This window comes from Myotis nattereri, assembly GCF_964212035.1.
Source record: "Myotis nattereri genome assembly, chromosome: 4".
In the NCBI taxonomy this organism is placed as follows: Eukaryota; Metazoa; Chordata; class Mammalia; order Chiroptera; family Vespertilionidae; genus Myotis; species Myotis nattereri.
Genome location: NC_138079.1, coordinates 39,741,349 through 39,761,443, shown reverse-complemented (window position 1 = coordinate 39,761,443; position 20,095 = coordinate 39,741,349). Strand labels below are relative to the sequence as shown.

Sequence of the window (20,095 nt, the reverse complement as noted above, 5' to 3'; positions counted from 1 at the left end):
AGTTTGCAAGAGCAAGTGTATGGGGCCACAGCTGGAAGTGCAGAGTTGGAGTGGACCTGAAAGGAAAGAGAATGGCTAGCCCAGTGGTTGGCAAACTGCGGCTTGTGAGCCACATGCGGCTCTTTGGCCCCTTGAGTGTGGCTCTTCCACAAAATACCACATGGGGGCGCGCACGTACCATGCGATTGAAACTTCGTGGCCCATGCGCAGAAGTCGGTATTTTGTGGAAGAACCACACTCAAGGGGCCAAAGAGCCGCATGTGGCTTGCGAGCTGCAGTTTGCTGACCACTGGGTTAGCCTGTGGCTCGGAGGCTGCTGTTTTTCCAGTTGATATGATACCAGCAGCCCTTGGTTACATGTCTTAGTTGTGTAGTGAAAATATTAGGGAATATTTCCTAAACATTATGTGAAAATTAAGCACCAAGTTTTGTTTTGTTTTTGCTTTGTTTTGAGCTAGATGTATTTCTTTTAAAACAAAAACAGTTTTTAAAAGAAAAATCAGTTTTTCTTCAGGGTTCTAAAAGAGACAAGCCTCTGTGATACTTTGTGTTAAAATTATCCTATATCCTATATAATAAAAGGCCAATATGCAAATTGACCAAATGGTGGAATGACCGGTTGCTATGATATACACTGACCACCAGGAAGCAGATGCTCAACACAGGAGCTGCCCCCTGGTGGTCAATGTGCCAGAAGCCATAGGGAGTGGGCCTAAGCCAACGGCTCCTGGACTGCGAGAGAGCACAGGCCGGGCTGAGAGGCCCCGCTGAATGCCAGAATTTTGTGCACTGGGCCCCTAGTCTATAATTGCATATTGTTTAGACTTCTGTATCCTTAAAGTTTACTGTATCAAACCCATGTTAAGTTTAATAAAACACTATAAAATCAGCTCTATTGTATGATGAGTCAAGTAAAAAAAAAATAATGAATTTTAGATTGTCTAATCTTGAAATGGACAAAATTTTATGTTGTATTCATTTAAATAGTTCTTAGTTTGGCTTTCCTGTGTTTGTAAACTGTAGGATTATGAACAGTGTTCAGTAATCTGGGTCATGAAGTACATATAGCACTGTTGGCTCAGTGATGGTTACTTCAAAAGATGATTTGGGCTTCTACTTGAAATAAAAACAGGCAGCAGGTATGAACCCCATTTAACGTTTTGCTCCATTCCCCATAAACTTGTAGGCAATCCTTAACCATATGTAACCAAATCTTTTTCATTTCCCAGAAGACCAAAAGGATTTTTGAGCAGTGTTGAGCCCACCTGAGATTTGATCATCGTAGCAGTCTGCTCCAGAAGTGGTTTCATTTTTGTTGTACTAAAAAACTGAGCTGTGAATGGGGAGAAGGATTAATCTAGGATTTAGGGCCTTGTGTAGGATAGGAACAGAGGAAGTAAGAAGCTAAGTAAGACAGAGATCAGTTGACCTGATGTAGTACAGGAGCTAGGTTAGTTAAGGAAGAAATGATGTTAGGGAGAAAAGAAAAGGGAAGAATCAGAAGAATCATAATAAGGTTCAGAAACAGGCTTTTTGTGTACAAGGTTGAGAGCATTGACGGTTATGTTGCCTGGATACCTAACCTATTTTCTTTGTTGGGGAAGCAATCAGGAGAGGTAAGATCATGACTTGGATTGGTTGAGATAATTATTTGTTTTCTAAGAACTTTTTCAGCTCTAACATTGCCATATTTTTTAAATCTAACCTTTCCCCTAAAACTCTTAAATAATAGCAATAATGTATAAGAATCTTGAAATAATTTAGTAATTGAACTTATATGTTCCCCCTTTTTAAGAGTGTAGTTGACATCTAGTAATTAACATCACATAGGGAATGAATCACAATGATAGGAATTATTTTTCTAATTTGTTTTCGTATTTTATTGTTAAGTGTAGTAATTCTGCCCTGTCCTGGCCCATTTGGCTCAGTTGGAGCGTTGTCCTGCGGACCTAAGGGTCTCGGGTTCGATTCCTGGTCAAGGGCACATACCTTGTACCTCGGTGGCAGGTTCCCCAGCCCTGGCGAGGCCTTATGCAGGAGGCAACCAATTGTTGTATCTCTCTCTCATCCATGTTTCTCTCTCTCTCCCCACCTTCTCCTCTCCCACTCTCTTTGGAAATCAGTGGAAAAAATACCCTCTGGTGAGGACTTAAAAAAATAGTCATTCTTTCAAATAGTTATATAATTTTTCAGGAAAAGTGAAATTATTAAAAGATGGATGTAAAATAGCTGATGGATATCTTAGAACTCTTACATAAGGAAGTGATCTGAGTATGTTTTTATGTAAGTTAGCCAGGATTAATGAGCATACGCTTTACTTAATTAATTAATTTGGACACTTTTTACACTTCATTGTCCATTCTGTATACATTTTTGAAGAGTTCACTGAAGGCAACATTAAGCTTTCTCATTCATGTAGAATCCAGTTAGGCCTTTTGGTTTATCTCATGGGCAGAGAATAAAGTGCTTGACAAAATTTGACCTGACAGCTTTACAGTTATGTAACATAGAATACAAGCTTAACAACAACAACAAAAAAGGAGAAGCACGTGATTTACCATAGCAACATAATTTTCTCCAGAACTTGACCACCCTTCTCTGGCCTCTCTAAACTGTAGCAGAACCACCATAGGGCTAGTAAGTTATGCGCTCTTAAGTTAACCAATATTTAATTTTATTTATTGTCTAAAGTTTTACATACTAGTATATCTCCTTTTTCCCCCAAAGACCCCCCTCACCCCACAGCCATTCCCACCCCGGGCAAGCTCCCACCGCCCCAGTGTCTTTGTCCATTGGTTATGCTATTATGCATGCAAACAAGTCCTGTGGTTGCTCTCTAACCGCCCCCCCTCCCCTGTCATTTGTCTCTGTTCTTGTTCATCAAATTATGTTGATCATTATATCCCACATATGAGCGAGATCATGTGATATTTATCTTTGACTGGCTTATTTCGCTTAGCATAATGCTCTCCAGTTCATCCTGCTGTTACAGATGGTAAAAGTTCCTTCTTTTTTATAGCGACATAGTATTCCATTGTGTAGATGTACCACAGTTTTCTAATCCACTCATCTGCTGATGGGCACTTAGGCTGTTTCCAAATCTTAGCTATTGTAAATTGTGCTGCTATGAACATAGGGGTGTATATATCCTTTCTGACTGGTGTTTCTGATTTCTTCGCATATATTCCTAGAAGTGATATTACTGAGTCAAATGGGAGTTCCATTTTTAACTTTTTGAGGAAACTCTATATTGTCTTCCACAGTGGCTACACCAGTCTGCATTCCCACCAGCAGTGCACGAGGGTTCCTTTTTCTCCACATCCTTGCCGGCACTTGTCATTTGTTGATTTCTTGATGATAGCCATTCTGACAGGTGTGAGATTGTATCTCAATGTTGTTTTGATTTGCATCTCTCAGATGTTTAGTGACTTTGAGCATGTTTTCATATTTCTCTCGGCTTTCTTATGTCCTCTTTTGAAAAGTGTCTATTTAGGTCCTTTGCCCATTTTTTTGATTGGATCGTTTATCTTCCTTTTGTTAAGTTGTATGAGTTCTCTGTAGTTGTTGGAGATTAAACCCTTATCTGAAATATCATTGGCAAATATGTTCTCCCATGCAGTGGGCTTTCTTGTTGTTTTGTTGATGGTTTCTTTTGCTGTGCAGAAGCTTTTTATTTTGATGTAGTCCCATTTGTTTATTTTCTCCCTAGTCTCCATTGCCCTAGGAGCTTTATTGGTAAAGATATTGCTACGACATATGTCTGCTATTTTGCTGCCTATGGAATCTTGTAGGATTTTTATGGTTTCCCGTCTTACATTCAAGTCCTTTACCATTTCGAGTTTATTTTGTGTATGGTATAAGTTGGTAATCTAGTTTCATTTTTTTGCATGTATCTGACCAAATTTTCCAGCATCATTTATTGAAGAGACTATCTTGGCTCCATTGTATGCTCTTGCCTCCTTTGTCAAATATTAATTGAGTATAATGACTTGTGTCGATTTCTGCATTCTCTGTTCTGTTCCATTGGTCTATATGTCTGTTCTTGTGCCAGTACCAGGCAGTTTTGGGAACCGTGGCTTGGTAATATAGCTTGATATCTGTTATTGTGGTCCCTCCAACTTTGTTCTTCTTTCTCAGGATTGCTGTGGCTATTTGAGGTCTTTTTTTATTTCAGATGAATTTTTGGAGAGTTTATTCTAGATCTTTGAAATATACCATTGGTGTTTTAATGGGGATTACATTGAATCTATATATTGCTTTGGGTAGTATGGACATTTTAACGATGTTCATTCTACCAGTCCATGAACATGGTATGTTCTTGCATTTGTTTATGTCTTCCTCTATCTCTTTTTTCAATGTCCTGTAGTTTTCTGAATACAGGTCTTTTACGTCCTTAGTTAAGTTTATTCCTAGGTATCTTAGTTTTTTTTGGTGCAATGGTAAAATGGGATTGTTTTTGTCATTTCTCTTTCTGTGAGTTCATTATCTTCTATCTATATATGTAAAAACCTACGCGACCGTCGCAACCAAAACAACTGAATGGACGACGGAACAGGCTGCATGGGGCGACCATGCCAGCAGGGGGGTTAGTGAGGGCCAACCAAATGACTGAACAGCAGGCTGCGTGGGGCGACCAGGTCGGCAGGGGGTGCAGTTGGGGGTGACCAGGCCAGCAAGGGGGTTAGTGAGGGCCGACCAAATGACTGAGCAGCAGACTGCGTGAGGTGACCAGGTCGGCAGGGGGGCAGTGAGGGGCGACCAAACCACTGAACAGCAGGCTGCATGGGGCAACCAGGCCTGCAGGGGGGGCATTTGGGGGTGACCATGCTGGCAAGGGGGAACAGTGAGGGGTGACCAGGCCGGCAGAGGGGGGCAGTGAGGGGCAATCAGGCAGGCAGACAGGTGAGCATTTAGGAGCCAGTGGTCCCAGATTGTGAGAGGGATGTCCAACTGCCGGTTTAGGCTTCTGATCCCTGGGATCAGGCCTAAACCGGCAGTCGGACATCCCCTAAGGGGTCCCGGATTGGAGAGGGTGCAGGCTGGGCTGAGGGGACCCCCCCCCCCCATGAATTTCGTGCACCGGGCCTCTAGTTGGTGCATAAAAAGGCCATAGATTTCTGGGTGTTAATTTTGTATCCTGCTACATTGCCAAATTCATTTATTAAGTCTAGTAGTTTTTTGATGGAGTCTTTGGGGTTTTCTATGTATAGTATTGTGTCATCTGCAAACAAGGAGAGCTTTACTTCTTTTCCAGTTTGAATGCCTTTTATTTCTTCTTGTCTGGTTGCTATGGCTAGCACTTCCAGTTCTGTATCGAACAGGAGTGGTGAAAGTGGGCATCCCTGTCTTGTTCCCATTCTTAGGGGAAATGAATTTAGTTTTTGCCCATTGAGTATGATGTTGGCTGTAGGTTTGTCATATAAGGCTTTTATTATGTTGAGGTATGGGCTTTTATCAAGAAAGGGTGTTGGATTTTGTCCAATGCTTTTTCTGCATCAATTGATATGATTATGTGATTTTTGTCTCTCAGTTTGTTTATGTGATGTATCACATTTTTGATTTGCAGATATTGTACTATCCTTGCATCCCTGGAATAAATCCCACTTGGTCATGGTGTATGATCTTTCTAATGTAATACTGAATCTGATCTGCTAGAATTTTGTTGAGGATTTTAGCATCTATGTTCATCAAGGATATTGGCCTGTAGTTCTCTTTTTTTGTGGTATCTTTATCTGGTTTTGGAATTAGGATAATGCTGGCTTCATAGAAAGAGCTTGGAAGTGTGTCTTCCTCTTGAATTTTTTGGAATGGTGTGAGGAGGATAGGTTTTAGTTCTTCTTTGAATGCTTGGTGGAACTCCCCTGTAAAGCCATCCGGACCAGAGCTTTTGTTTGCTGGAAGATTTTTGATCACTGCTTCAATTTCTTCGGTAGTTATTGACCTATTCAGGTTTTTTTATTCCTCTTGATTGAGTTTTGGGAGCTTGTATTTTTCTAAGAATATGTCCATTTCGTCTAGGTTGTCCATTTTGTTAGAATAGAGTTGTTCATAGTATTTTTTCATAATCCTTTGTATTTCTGTGAGATCAGTTGTTACTTCACCTCTTTCATTTCTGATTTTGTTTATTTGGGTCCTCTCTTTGCTTTTAACCATTATTTAAAAAAATAAACAATTACTAATATTTAAAGGTAAAAAGGTCCTTATTTACTTATTTTTTGATCCTCACTTGATGATATGTTTATTGATTTTGGAGTAAGGGAGAGAGAGAAAGAGAGGGAAAAGGAGAGGGAGAAAGAGATATCAGTTTCCTCCCATATGCACCCTGACCAGGGATCAAATCTGAAACCTAGGCATGTGCTCTGACCAGGAAACAAACTTGGTGTACTGGAGGATGCTCCAACCAACTGAGCCACCGAGCCAAGCAGTTGTCAAAGTATATTCAGAAATAACTTCTAAGTAAAGTCCCCCCCTCCCATAATGTTCTTTATGCAAATTTCAGAATATTTAAATTGTTGGACTTCAGGAACACAGGATATGGTTTCATTTTGTTTATATATATATACTAGAGGCCCGGTGCACGAATTCATGCATAGGTGGGGTCCAGCTGGTCTGCCCTGATGGGGGCCAATCAGGGCCAGGCAGGATGGGGGCGGCATGGGAGGTTGGCCGAGGGCCAGTCGGGGCCCCGATTGGGCTGGTTGGTCACCACAGTGCACGTCATAGCGACTGGTCATTCCAGTAGTTCCGTTGTTCGGTTACTTGGCTTTTATATATATAGATGTGTGTATATATATATATGAATAATCTTATATATAAGAATAATCTTTGACTAAGTAAACCTAGAAGTAATTATTTTTCTATTGAAAAGTCTCAGTATAAGAATGTCTAAGAATGAAAGATAATGAATTTTTGTTTTACACTTTAATTAATTTAGTCATACTGTATTTGCCTTTAGTCTTATGGTAAGCAATCTCGTAGATAGTAATATTTTCTAAAGTGTGCTGACATACTACTGGTGATTTAGGAGAGGGCTTTAAGTTGTATTCAGGTGAATATTTAAATTGTGATACTTAGAAATCATAAGGCTGATTAGGAAAATGTATAATCTAATATATCAAATTGGTGGTTTTGTAGGTTTTTTAGTTTAAAGTGAATGAAAAATTTTTTTTAAAGTGAGTTGAGATTCTGATATAGGCTGCAACATGGATGAAGCTTGAAATAAGTGAAATAATGCAAATATACTAGTAAAAAAGACAATTATTGTGATAACACTTATGAGATTCCTAGAGTAGGCAAATTCATGGATACAGAAAGAATGATGATGGTTATCAGGGACTAGGGGGAATAGGAATGGGGAATTATTTAATGGGTACATAGTTCTGGAAAGGGAGAGCGGTGAAGGTTGTATAACAGTGTGAATATTCTTACTGCCACTGAACTAAACTTAGAAAGGGTTAAAATGGTAAATGTTATGTGTATACTAGAGGTGTGGTGTGCAAAATTCGTGCACTCGATTGGGGGGGGGGCGTCCCTCTGCCTGGCCTGCACCCTCTTGCAGTCAGTCGGACATCCTTGGCGCTGCCATGGAGGCTGGAGAGGCTCCTGCCACCGCCGCTGTGCTCGCCAGCTGTGAGCTCGGCTTCTGGCTGAGCAGTGCTCACCCTGTGGGAGCACTGACCACCAAAGGCAGCTCCTGTGTTGAGCATCTGCCCCCTGGTGGTCAGTGCACGTCATAGGTGACTGGTCATTCTGTCATTTGGTCAATTTGCATATTAGCTTTTTATTATATAGGATTTTACCAAATTAAAAAGGGGGGATGGGATGAGAGGTGTGCACTTAAAAAAGTGAATTGAGGAACATACATATTAAGTAGTGATATAGACACTTGACACACGGGAACCATTTTGATGGTGGTATGCAGATAATTGAAGGTCAGCCAACACTAGGATAGAGGAAGAATCAATGACTTAGGGACACCTGGCCTGTGTTCCAGTTTCGCACTGCCACAAACTAGCAGGACGAGTCAGACATAGTTAAAGCATGTTAGATAAGGAATCATGACACCCCTGACTATTCACAACCATTCTCTTATTCTGGGCTATACTGCTAGGCTCTTTATTCAATATGAATAAAACTAAAACTAAAAAATAAATAAGACTAAAAAAAAGAAGAAAATGCTATTTAAACATGATAGTATTTAAAATCTTTTAAGGACCATGTTGTGGTAATAGTAGGTGAAAAAGAAAATGACCCATCAATTTGCTATTCTATCAGGCTCCTTTTCCTTATATGTCCATTTTGTATTCTTTGTCTAGAATGCCATATTATCTTTATGTGATTGTAATCAACAATGCTTTTGTATACCAAATTTTTAGCAGCAGCCCTCATATGTTAATTTATATTTTATCCTTCAGGGCAGGGGTATATGGCCCTTGAAATCATTTGGTTTGGCCCTGCCAAGGCATTAGGGGTGAGTTAATTAAATGTTTGACCAAATATAGCAGGCTAATTTTTAAGTTGATAATTTTGTATGATTCAGGAATGACGTTATAAATATCCAAATGGCCCTTGGCAGAAAAAGGTTCCCCACCCCTGCTTTAACTCATGATTACTCTTAGCAAATGAAATGTTTAAATGTGTTTCATTCCTACCTCGTTTTGGTGGCTAATATTCAAGAGAGTCTTTCGAGTTGGTTTAAGGAGAATACTGTGATATTAATCCTTCTTGAGCTTCATCTAGTCAATAGTAGGGTATATTTAATGCTCTTAATTTTTACTTAGACACAAAGCTGGGATCTTGTTGTCTATAAGAGAGGAAGAAAACAGTTAACTAGTGTCCTAATTATGCTTTTTTCATCTGCTGTTGACCATTTGTTTTTGGTTTCATCTAAAATTTTAATCTTCATTAGAATTGTTGGATCTGACTAGAACGTAATGTTCTGTTTCCTTAGTTTGCTCTTGAATATTGACTTTGATAGAGATACAAAAATTTGCCCAAAATAACAAATAAGCTTCATAATAGAGCTCTGCTGTTTTATTTTTATATTTTTCTAACTATAACATCTGATTTACATAAGCTCCTGGTTGATCTCTCTTGAAAATCATAGTTGCTGTTTTTTTCTTTTTCTTTTTATAAGTTGCCTGGAAATCCTGTGGTATTGCTTTTATAAATGTTTCACACATTTTTCTTACTTTCTCCTTTTATTTAGACATTCATATTTACTAATAGATGGGCTGTTTTTGTGTGTTCTATTTCCAGGTTTTTATTTTACACAATTTAAAAATCAATTTGATTAAAATATATATTTGTATAAAATTAGGTTCCCAATCATATACACCACGTTTTAAAGTCTTTAGGTCCAGGATTTCAGATTATGGTAAAAAATAAGTTTCTCATTATCATCATATCTTGAAAATTCAGAAAAATATATTTAACCCTAGCCAGGTAGTTCGGTTGTTTGGAGCATTGTCCTGTATACCAAAAAGTTGTGGATGCGATCCTTGGTCGGGGCATGTACAGGAAGCAACTGATCAATGTTTGTCTCACACATCGATGTTTCTCTCCCCCCCTCCCTTTCCTCGCTCTCTAAAATTAATCAATAAAAACATATCCTTGTTTGAAGATTTAAAAAATAAATTAAAAAATTTTTTTTAAAAAATATATAACTATATGTAGCTGTTATATGTCCTATCTTTTACATGTTTATCTCATATTTTCATTAGATTTTCAGCTTTTTTACCTACTAATATATTTGTTGTGATAAAAAAGATTTGATGTGATAAAATGCTTCTCTGAAGAATTACTTCAGAGAAAAGTAATTTTTATTTTCTCAGTTTTCTTCTGCCTTTTCCCTTTATTATTTTTTAAATCAAGATTGAAGAGATTATTGACAAATACAGCAGTTGGGCTCTGCTGTTTTTATTTTGGGTAAATATGAAATAGGGAATTTTTATAACAAGTTATTTTACTTTATATTTCCTTTAAGACCTATGTAGCTCAGACTTAGATATAGAGCATATGTTTATTTTTTATTTAACTTTTTATCATGGAAATTTTCAAGAGTACACAAATCAGAATCCTCTCTACAATGCATCTGATTAGTATGTCTCTTAAGTGTCTTTTAATTTACAATAGTTCCCACTCTTTAAACTCCATGCTGTATACGTATTGAAGAAACTGGGTTATTCTAAATTTGACTGGCTGTATACTTAAGATGTGATTTCACATGATTGATGGCTTCATTAGATTTGGGTTTGATTTTTCTTTTTGTATCTCATTAAGATGCATATTTCTGCTTAGCTTACTGTTTTTTTTTAATCCTCACCCAAGGACATTTTTCCATTGATTTTTAGAGAGTGGAAGAGAGCGGGAAAGACAAAGAAACATTGATGTGAGAGAAACACATAGATTGGTTGCCTCCTGTGTGAGCCCTGACCAGGGCCCGGCCGGGGAGGAGCCTGCAAACGAGGTACATGCCCTTGACCAGAATTGAACCTTGGACCCTTTGGTCCCCAGGCTGATGCTCTAGCCACTGTAAATGGGGTCTTTTACCTATTTTTACTGCATTTTTTCCATTCCTGATTTCTTTTGACTGGTTATTATTGTATATATGAGGGCTTCATTTCTCTGTGTAATTATATCCTGTTTTAGTATATTTTCTTACTGTTTGGAATAGTTTTTCCATTGATTCTTTTGGGTTTTTCAATTAAATATATTATTTGCAAATTGAGGTATAGTTCCTTCCACATACACCCATACCCAGTTGTTATGCCTCTAGGCTAATTGCATTGGCAAGTACCTATATAATGTTATACAGTGTGGAGTCATTTTTCCTGACTTTAGTGGGAAAGTGTTTAGTGTTTACTCACTAAAGTGCTGGCTTTTTTTTTTTTTTTTAACAGCTCTATGTATGAGAGGTAGAATTTACATATTGCAACATTTACCCATTGCTATTGTATAATTCAGTGATTAATTTTTTATTTTTTTTTAGTAAATTTATATAGTGGAGCAACCATCACTATGATGCAGTTATACAGCATTTCTATTCCAAAAAGTTCCCTTTTGTCCTTTTATAGTGACTTATAATGTTGCCAGGTGTATGAGGATATATTTATGTGGGTGTATGTATATGCAAATATATATATCCTATGCCTGTATAAATACATTTATATCATTTAAAGAATTACTATTGCCCTAACTGGTTTGGTTCAGTGGATAGAGCATCAGCCTGCGGACTGAAGGGTCCCAGGTTCGATTCCAGTCAAGGGCATGTACCTTGGTTGCAGGCACATCTCTGGTTGGGGGGGGGGGGGTGTGCAGGAGGCAGCTGATCGATGTTTCTCTCTCATTGATGTTTCTAACTCTCTTATTCCCTCTCCCTTCTTCTCGGTAAAAAGTCAATAAAATATTTAAAAAAAAAGAATTACTATTAATTCCTATTTTATTTTTAATTCAGATGAATAATGTTTAAAAGTTTTCTTTTTATGTACATTGTTAAATCAGCAGGCCAAGTTGTAGTCTGACATGGTATAGTGAAGAACTCTTTATAATAAAACATTACAATATAAAGTTTTTCTATGAGAAAAGGAAGCTAGCATTTCATATTCTGAAACATTTCTGTCCCATGTTGTTTGTTAAAGAGGATGGCATTCCCTGTGGATATGCTGGATAATTGCAGTCATGAGGAACTGGAAAATTCTGCTGAAGATTATATGTCAGATCTAAGGTGTGGAGACCCTGAAAATCCTGAGTGTTTTTCTCTTCTCAATATAACGGTAAGGTGTTCTGCAGTGCTTTTTATGAGTCTTTTCAGTTGAGTTCATACATGGAATTAATATCCTTTTATTTTTTGTCATTTTAAAGTGTTAAGTAAACTTTTAAAATTTGTATGAGAAGACATCAGTAAAATGCATAAATAATGATTGGTTAGTATAGTAACATGATCAGGTTTTAAAAAGAAACTCTACAGGTTATTGTTTAATATTTGTGTTGTGCCTTTAAAATTAAGTAGTTTATCAGTTTTTCTAAGGCTGGTTTCCAAATTTGAGCTAACTCAAATTTTCTTTAGATTTATAGTTTGTGATATAAGAATTTTTTAAAATAAAAATATCAGCAAACCACTAAATTATACATTTTTATGTCACAAACCTCCCCTTTTCTAAAATATTAAAATAAAACTTTCAAATTGGTAAGCTGTGTATGTTGTTAGAATTCCACTGTGAACTTGATGGTAGGCAAATTCTCTAACATCTAGGCCTCAGATTTTTCTTCTGGAAAATTATGTTGATTTAAAGGATTCTTTAAGTCTCCTGTAGTACCAATATTTTATAATTCTCTGAATTGTAATATTTTCTATAAATGAGGAATTAGCATTGGATTAATGAAGGCAGAAAAAATTTAAAGTATTGTATATCTCTCTAAAAAAATTACCTATCTGGTGTCTTTTACTAGAAAATAGAATCCCATCCCCTCCAATAGTCTAAATAACAGATGTAAACTATAGTTGTCTTTTAGTGACTTTATGGACCATATCTTTCTTTTGTTTTTATTTAGATTTTTGGCTAGAACACAGTAATATTTATTGAAATAAACTTTCATTTCCTGCCCCCCCCCCCCCCCCGCAACATAATAAACTTCCCACAAAAGGGAATTCTGATTTTCTTTTTTCTTTTTTTTAATATATTTTTATTGTTTTAGGGAGGAAGGGAGAAGGAGAGAGAGATAGAAACATCAATGAGAGAAAATCATTGATTGGCTGCCTCCTGCTTGCCCCCTACTGGGGATCGAGCCTGTAACCTAGTCATGTGCCCTTGACTGGATTCGAACCCGGGATCCTTCAGTCCGTAGGCTGATGCTCTATCCACTGAGCCAAACCAGCTAGGCCAGTGATGGCGAACCTTTTGAGCTCGGTGTGTCATCATTTTGAAAAACCCTAACTTAACTCTGGTGCCGTGTCACATATAGAAATTTTTTGATATTTGCCACCATAGTAAAACAAAGACTTACATTTTTTATATTTATTTTATATATTTAAATGCCATGTAACAAAAAAAAAATCAGCCAAAAAAATGAGTTCACATGTCACCTCTGACACGCGTGTTATAGGTTCGCCATCACTGAGCTAGGGCTACTTTTTTTTTTTTTTTGAGACTAGAAATATTGTATATGAAATGAAGGTATATAATTAACATTAATGTAGAAAGAGTTAATATTTTGGTAGAATCATGGTGTTTTTGTGTGATATTTTCTTCACAGACTCTTCACTAATGTTTAATCAATTGTCATTTCAGATTCCTATTAGCCTGTCAAATGTAGGCTTTGTACCTCTTTATGGTGGAGATCAGACCCAGAAAATTCTTGCTCTTTTTTCACCTGAGGACTCACTCACAGGTCTCTTTTTTGTTTAATCTTTAAAATTGAGGAGTTTTTCTCCAAACAATTAGAAATTTATTAAAAGGTAGTTACATGAAGGAATTGAAAAAAAGAAAGAAAACGTGTTTCAAACTTAAATTTAGGAAAATATAATTCTTAATTGCTTACTATTAAATGTTTAATGAGTGAAATAAAAATAGTGTAAATGGGGCCATATTGTATTATAAAAGTATGGGTATACCTAAGGGTATCTATATAATAACCTTACCAAATAGTAATGTTATACACTGTAAGACTTAAAACTTAAATGTTAATCATTTATTCTATTTTAGCTGTGGCACTTTACCTGGCTGATCAGTGGTGGGCTGTTGATGATATTGTAAAAACATCTGTCCCTTCTAGAGAAGGGCTTAAGCAGGTAATACGATCTTGTAATTTTAAAAGTTTCTTTCTGAGGCCACTTCACAGTTATGTTTCCTATAAACAGTTATAGTTTTTGAAGTTATTGAGCTCTTCTCCATTTTATTGTAACCAGGTTTTATTAAACCCTTAGAGTTTCATTGTGCTAAAGGTATGTGAGAATTGGGTGAGGAAGATTGAATGCTTATGGGTTAGTTGAACTGTAGTGACCCATATCGACTTGAGCTTCTGATTTCCTTGTTAGGTGGAGATAAAGCTAGTTCTTCTCTGTGTGAGGTTGCTTAGGTTCTCTGTCTCTAGGAGACACTGACCAGGAAGGAAACTTGCTTATCAATAGGGTCATTTTGGGAGGTTCTCAGCAGCATACCGCAAAACTTTTTTTTTCTTTTTTCTGTCCTAATCACTGAGTTTCATAAAAATACTTAGAGGAAGACATAGATGGCATGCATGTCCATTCAGCATGCCACAGTGCTGAATGGGAGAACCAATCTGTGAAAGGCAGAATTAAGAAAAAAGGGGAAGATTTAACATGATGAAAATAAATAGGGATAAATGTAGAGTAGTACCCATAGGGTCAAAAAATTAACTGCACCACGTATACCATGAGGCCCAAACTGAAACAGCAGCACATAGGAAAAAGAGTGGGTGTTAATTAGAAGCAAATGAAGGTAGGCAAGAAAGCTAATTTAAAAACCTTAAGTTTATGCAGAAAAGCCCCACTGTCCTAGCAATATCTTTAGTGTTTATATCTGTAGTGTCTGCATGCCCATCATGAAGACAGGTATCAGGTGATTGGAGCAATTTCAAGGAGGAGGACAGGAATGGCAAAAGCACCCAAAGTTGCATTCGTCTTTTCCTTCCATTGTTTAGAGTTGGTGTGGAATGTCGGGGAATCTCACGGTTGTCTTCAGATATTTGTAGGCTGTGTGGCTCCAGAATACCTTTGGGAAATAAATTTTAGCTCAGTCTAAGGAAGAATTTTATGCTGATCAGAGCTGTTCAAGCTAGTAAAAGATTGCCTTAAAGGCCTGTGAAATCGTAGGGTCTGGGCATTGGGAGTGAGTTAATTAAATGTTTGACCAAATATAGCAGGCTGATTTTTAAGTTGATAATTTTGTATGGCCCTCGAATGATGTTACAAATATCCAAATGGCCTGTGGCCGAAAAAAGGTTCCCTACTTTGCAAGCTAACAAGCTTTGTCATGTCATGTGTTTGGTATTGGAGATCTCCCACTAGAGATGTTTTTGAGAGTAGAGTGTATGTTAATGTTTTCTCTCTCCACTTACTTAATTAGAAGGCACTCTTGTTTTTCTTTAAGGAGTCTTTATGGATAGAATTCTTGTTTTTAGCAGTGAAAGGTGTCTGTTGGGAAAACCCCACTGTTTGATGCCAGAAAGTTGGTAAGGGGGGTCCTGGTGACCATGTAGCCCTGCCTATAAGAAGTGAGGCTCAGTTTCCATTCTGTGGTTTCCCCAAGTATGTTTTCACTAGACTTCCCTGGTGCCACTATCATCCCTCATCTGGTCTGTATATGTGTGAGTGGCCGAAGGGGCAGGGGGTTATTCCTTATAGTTAGACAACAAAAACACAACTGTTAAATGAACATTTTACCTGGAAAGGGTGAGACAAATTCCTTTCCAAGGAGCATTATTATGTCTTTGCTCATCAAATGAGGTAATTGGTCTTAAAATCTTCAGGGGATAACATGAAGCCTTCTTCCCCCCACCCCCCATTATTATTTTTAATGTGGAAGCTGAAAAGCGGTGAAAAGGGTTGAAGCAGTAGAAGTGGTGGAGGCAGCAATTAGGGTGGTTGAGAACCCTGCTATGGGCAGCTGGAAGCAGAAAGAAAGCACTGCTAACTAGGAGATGCTGGGGATTGGTGCACTGGAAACTCATTTTGCCAGTTTTAGAATTCTGCTGAGAGGCAGTATTCATGCATAATATGTGTGTAGAAATGGATTGTTATTGGTATGAATGATTAGCCTTGCCTTTGTGATAATAAAATGTTTTACAGATCATTTTGAACATATTCAAAGTGCTTCGAATGCCGGTACGAAGCAGGGAGCAAGGTAAACAGCATCTCTCAGTTGATGCATATTATAACTGTTGTGCCTGGTGTTTGACTCTCTTTGTAGGTGAGAACTCTTGGGGAGAGAGTGGTTCTGTATGTTCTGAATCGAATTATTTATAGAAAACAGGAAATGGAGAGAAATGAGATCCCATTCCTGTGTCATAGCAGTACTGATTATGCTAAGATTCTGTGGAAGAAAGGAGAGGCCATTGGGTTTTATTCAGTTAAGCCTACAGGTGAGTCTTTAAAAGTTATTTAAACTGTGTATAATGGAAACCTCCTTTTCAAACCCCAACTGTATCAACACCCCTTTTAAATGAATCTCGAGTGCAAATTGAGGTGATTTTACTTAGTATTTTAGGGGGAATATTTAATTCTTCTTTACCTGTGGATCAAATGCATAGCCCTTTTTGCTCAGTGCTGCTGATTTAGCCTGATATATTAAAGGCAGCTTTGTTAATTACCATGAAAAACAAAGTACTTCAGTATACAGTATTTAGAGAATCCGAACAGCTTTGAAATTGTGAAATCTTCTAAAGTTTGGATTTCTGATCCTAAGACCCAAATATACCCTCCTCCTAAGCGACTAGAGCAGCTTCATCTTGTTTTACCTGTTTTCCTGTTCATTTGCTCTCTAGTTGTACTGGAGCCAGAAAGATCTAACCTGCTTACTCCATGTAAATAAATAACCAAATAACAAAGTTGGTCTTGTTCTGTACTTTAACCAAAAGACCTTTCACTGAGAACACTCGTATTATTTTTCTGTCATTTTTGCATTTCAAACCTTCCAGACTTAGCTCATCTGGTCAGATCCAGTGTAAGGATCATATGAAATTCACTGCTGATTTGAAGAACAGTTAGCCATTATCTTAATCACATAGTTAATACATATTTATCATGAGATTATGCATACCATCAATAAAAGGAAGGCCACTTTTTCTCAAGAATAAAATATTATGATCTAGAGTTTAAAATGGTTTTGTTATTTAGTAAATACTGTGGTTCTCCTTTAATATTCTATTTTATTCTTGTATAAATTTGAAATAGAATTAGTGATTCATTTAACTCCAGAAAGATGTCATTATATAGGGGCAGAATAATAATGTCTGTTAAATGGAAGCTTACTGCTGCATTGCATAAAAGGCATCATTTTGTTTTTAAAATGTTTTAAAATGGCTGAGGTGTGCTTTCATTTCTTTATGCTTTATTTTATATGCGATAATTCCTATGGGAATTGGAGGCTTTTTCCTTTTCACACTGGCTCCAGGGGATTTTCCTATCTGAAATGAGCTCATAGATATTTTGATCATATATTACTTTATGCTTTTTTTGTTTAGAGTTTGCTTTAGATGAAAGACACACAGTTAATGGGCATAGCATTCCCCTTTTAGTGTTTCTGATCAGTATTTGACTCCAGGAGTGTGTTCCTCTTCATTTTATGTGCAACTGGGGTTCCTCCTCTCCTCTGAGACCTGGCCTTTATTTTTGCTTATTCTGGTAGTTAAGTTTTTGGGTTTTTTTTTCTTTTGTTATTCCTCATCCAAAGATTATTTTTCCATTGACTTTAATTTTATTTTAATTTTATTTTTTATTGATTTCAGAGAGGAAGGGAAAAGGAGAGAGATAGAAACATCAGTGATGAGAGAGAACCATTGATGAGCTGCTTCCTGCACGCCCCACCGTGGGGATCAAGCCCACAACCCGGATATGTGCCCTGACTGGAAATCAAACCTGACCTCTTGGTTCATAGAGTGATGCGCAACCACTGAGTCACTCCGGCCGAGCTCCATTGAATTTTAGAGGGAGTGGAAGGGAGGGGGGAGACAAAGAGAGAGAGACCGAGGAGGTAGAACCTGCAACCCAGGTACATGCCCTTGACTGGGAATTGAACCCATGATCCTCTGGTGCTTCTCTGCTAATTGCCTTCCACCCTGGCTATTAATTTTTGTTCTTTCTTGCTTTATGCTAATTCCATAATAATGGAATTAGTTGTGCTTATACTATACTAGCCTTTGAATCAGTAACCAGTTAATTTAGTGTGGAACTATTTTTTTAAAAAAAATATATTTTATTGGCTCGTTACAGAGAGGAAGGGAGAAGGACAGAGAGTTAGAAACATCGATGAGAGAGAAACATCAATCAGCTGCCTCCTGCACACTCCCTACTGGGGATGTGCCCACAACCAAGGCACATGCCCTTGACCGGAATTGAACCTGGGACCCTTCAGTCTGCAGGCCGACGCTCTATCCACTGAGCCAAATCGGTTAGGGCAACTATTTTTTTTTTTCTACAAAGAAAACCCAAACATAAAATATTTTGGAAAAACGTCCCATAACATATACTAAAACACTTTGTGATAGAAATATTTGTTACATATCAGGAAAAAGAACTGTACCAGCAGAGTGATAAAATCTTTATTAAATACAGGTCTAGTTGAGTGAAAGCCTTATGCTATTACTTACGATTTTTTAATTAAATAGCAAATCAGTATATGGGGATAATAGTTGGGATATAAAAATAGCCTTGGAATAAAAAAGGAGGCTTTGTTTATGAGGTTAAATCTTATTACAGTACAGTGAAATTTAAGAAACTATATAAATTCTTTTTTGCTTGAAGTAAGAGATTGCTGTGAGGGACTTATTTTTTGGATTAGATAGATGTCAGATTATTAAAAAATAGTTTTATACACTAGTTTGTTGTGTGATCTTTGGCATATGTGTATTGTATTCTGAAGTCAATTAAAAGAGCTGCTTAGTACTCCAGCTGGAAGAAGTACTTCTAGCAGGAAAGTGGCAGTAGTGATAGAGAAGGAAACCGATTTGAGGGAGCTTTTTTTGTGGGGACTCCATTGCCTGTGTGGGAAGGGATAGAAGAGTAACCAGTGATGAATCTTGAGGGTTTTGGCTTGGATGCTTAGGTGGGAAACTATGAACTAAGATTGGGAATACCGAAGAATGGACTTGGTAATACTTGAGTTCAGTTTGACATGTGAACTTCATTGTGCCTGTGGAACACATAAGTAGGGATAGTACACAGTTAGAAATGTAAGTCGGGTCACATGGGGGAGGTGTGGATGTTTATGTGAGCCACAGAAGTCAACACATTTTTAAAATAAGGATGAGATCTGTCAAAACCGCATCAAGTGAGTATGTGTGTTTGTGAATATTGGCTTGGGGATGTACGTAAGTTACTGAAGTCAGCCTGAGGTAACCAAACAAACATAACTGTGGAGGGAGTCTGCCAGCTACCTGCTCAGATGTGATCATGGATTTCCTAAAAGTTAAAAAGGAGGTGTGTTCACTTCTGCAGCACATATACTACGTTCAAAAGGAAGTGTTAGTCTGTTAGGAGATAAAAAGAAGAGGAAAGTTAGCGGAGGCTGCTAGCTAACCAAATAGTTGTGCTTCCTCTTCTATATTCTAGTCATTGGTCAGCAGCTGCCCAGTCAGAGATTATATTTTCTAGTCACTTGCACAGTTGGGTGGGGCTGTGTGTTTAGTTCTCCCCAAAGTAATTAAAGAAATGATATGTATGACATCAGGTCAAAGTGGTTAAGATGCATTCCTTTTCATAGTTTGTCTGCTGAATATAAAGGATTCGAGGACCTAGGGGATGAGGAAGCCACAGATAGAAGGAACCTGAGTTCCTGTGGTGGTACTTTGCATTTCCATATCAACTTTAGGATCACCTTCTCAGTTTCAGGAAAAAAATCCAGCTGGGATTTTGTCTGTACGTCAATTTGGGGAGTATTGACATCTTAACAGTGTTATGTATTCTGATTCATGAACATGAGCTGTTTTTGCCATTTATTTAGGTGCTCATTAATTTCTTTTAACAATGTCTATACTTCTAAGTTTGCAAGTTTTGCACTTCTTTTGTTAAATTTACTCGTAAGAATTTTATTGTTGATGCTGTTGTAAATGGAATTATCTTTTTTTTTTAAAGTATTTTTATTGATGTCAGAGAGAGGGGAGAGAGGGATAGAAACATCAATGATGAGAGCGAATCATTGATCGACTGCCTCCTGCATGCTCCCCACTGGAGATCAAGCCCTAAACCATGGCCTGTGCCCTGACCTGGAATAACCGTTACTTCCTGGTCATGGGTGAATACTCAACCACTAAGCTACACCAGTGGGCAGGAACTGTTATCTTAATTTCAATTTCAGAATGTTCATTGTTGGTATATAGAAATACAGTTGATTTTTGTATGTTGATCCTGCAACCTTAC

At 37.5% G+C, this 20,095-nt stretch overlaps 1 protein-coding gene across 1 annotated transcript in view; it reads left to right on the top strand.

The window, feature by feature from the left end:
* Positions 1 to 11,642: 11,642 nt before the first annotated feature.
* Positions 11,643 to 20,095, top strand: part of FAM169A (family with sequence similarity 169 member A) — a gene marked incomplete at its 5' end in the record, with an annotated part of 36,656 nt that continues 28,203 nt past the window's right edge. Inside the window, 4 exons of the mRNA XM_081089754.1 lie at positions 11,643 to 11,774; positions 13,290 to 13,389; positions 13,704 to 13,789; positions 15,930 to 16,101. Coding sequence (XP_080945880.1) covers positions 11,643 to 11,774; positions 13,290 to 13,389; positions 13,704 to 13,789; positions 15,930 to 16,101 — 490 coding nt within the window. The remainder of the gene's footprint in view (positions 11,775 to 13,289; positions 13,390 to 13,703; positions 13,790 to 15,929; positions 16,102 to 20,095) is intronic.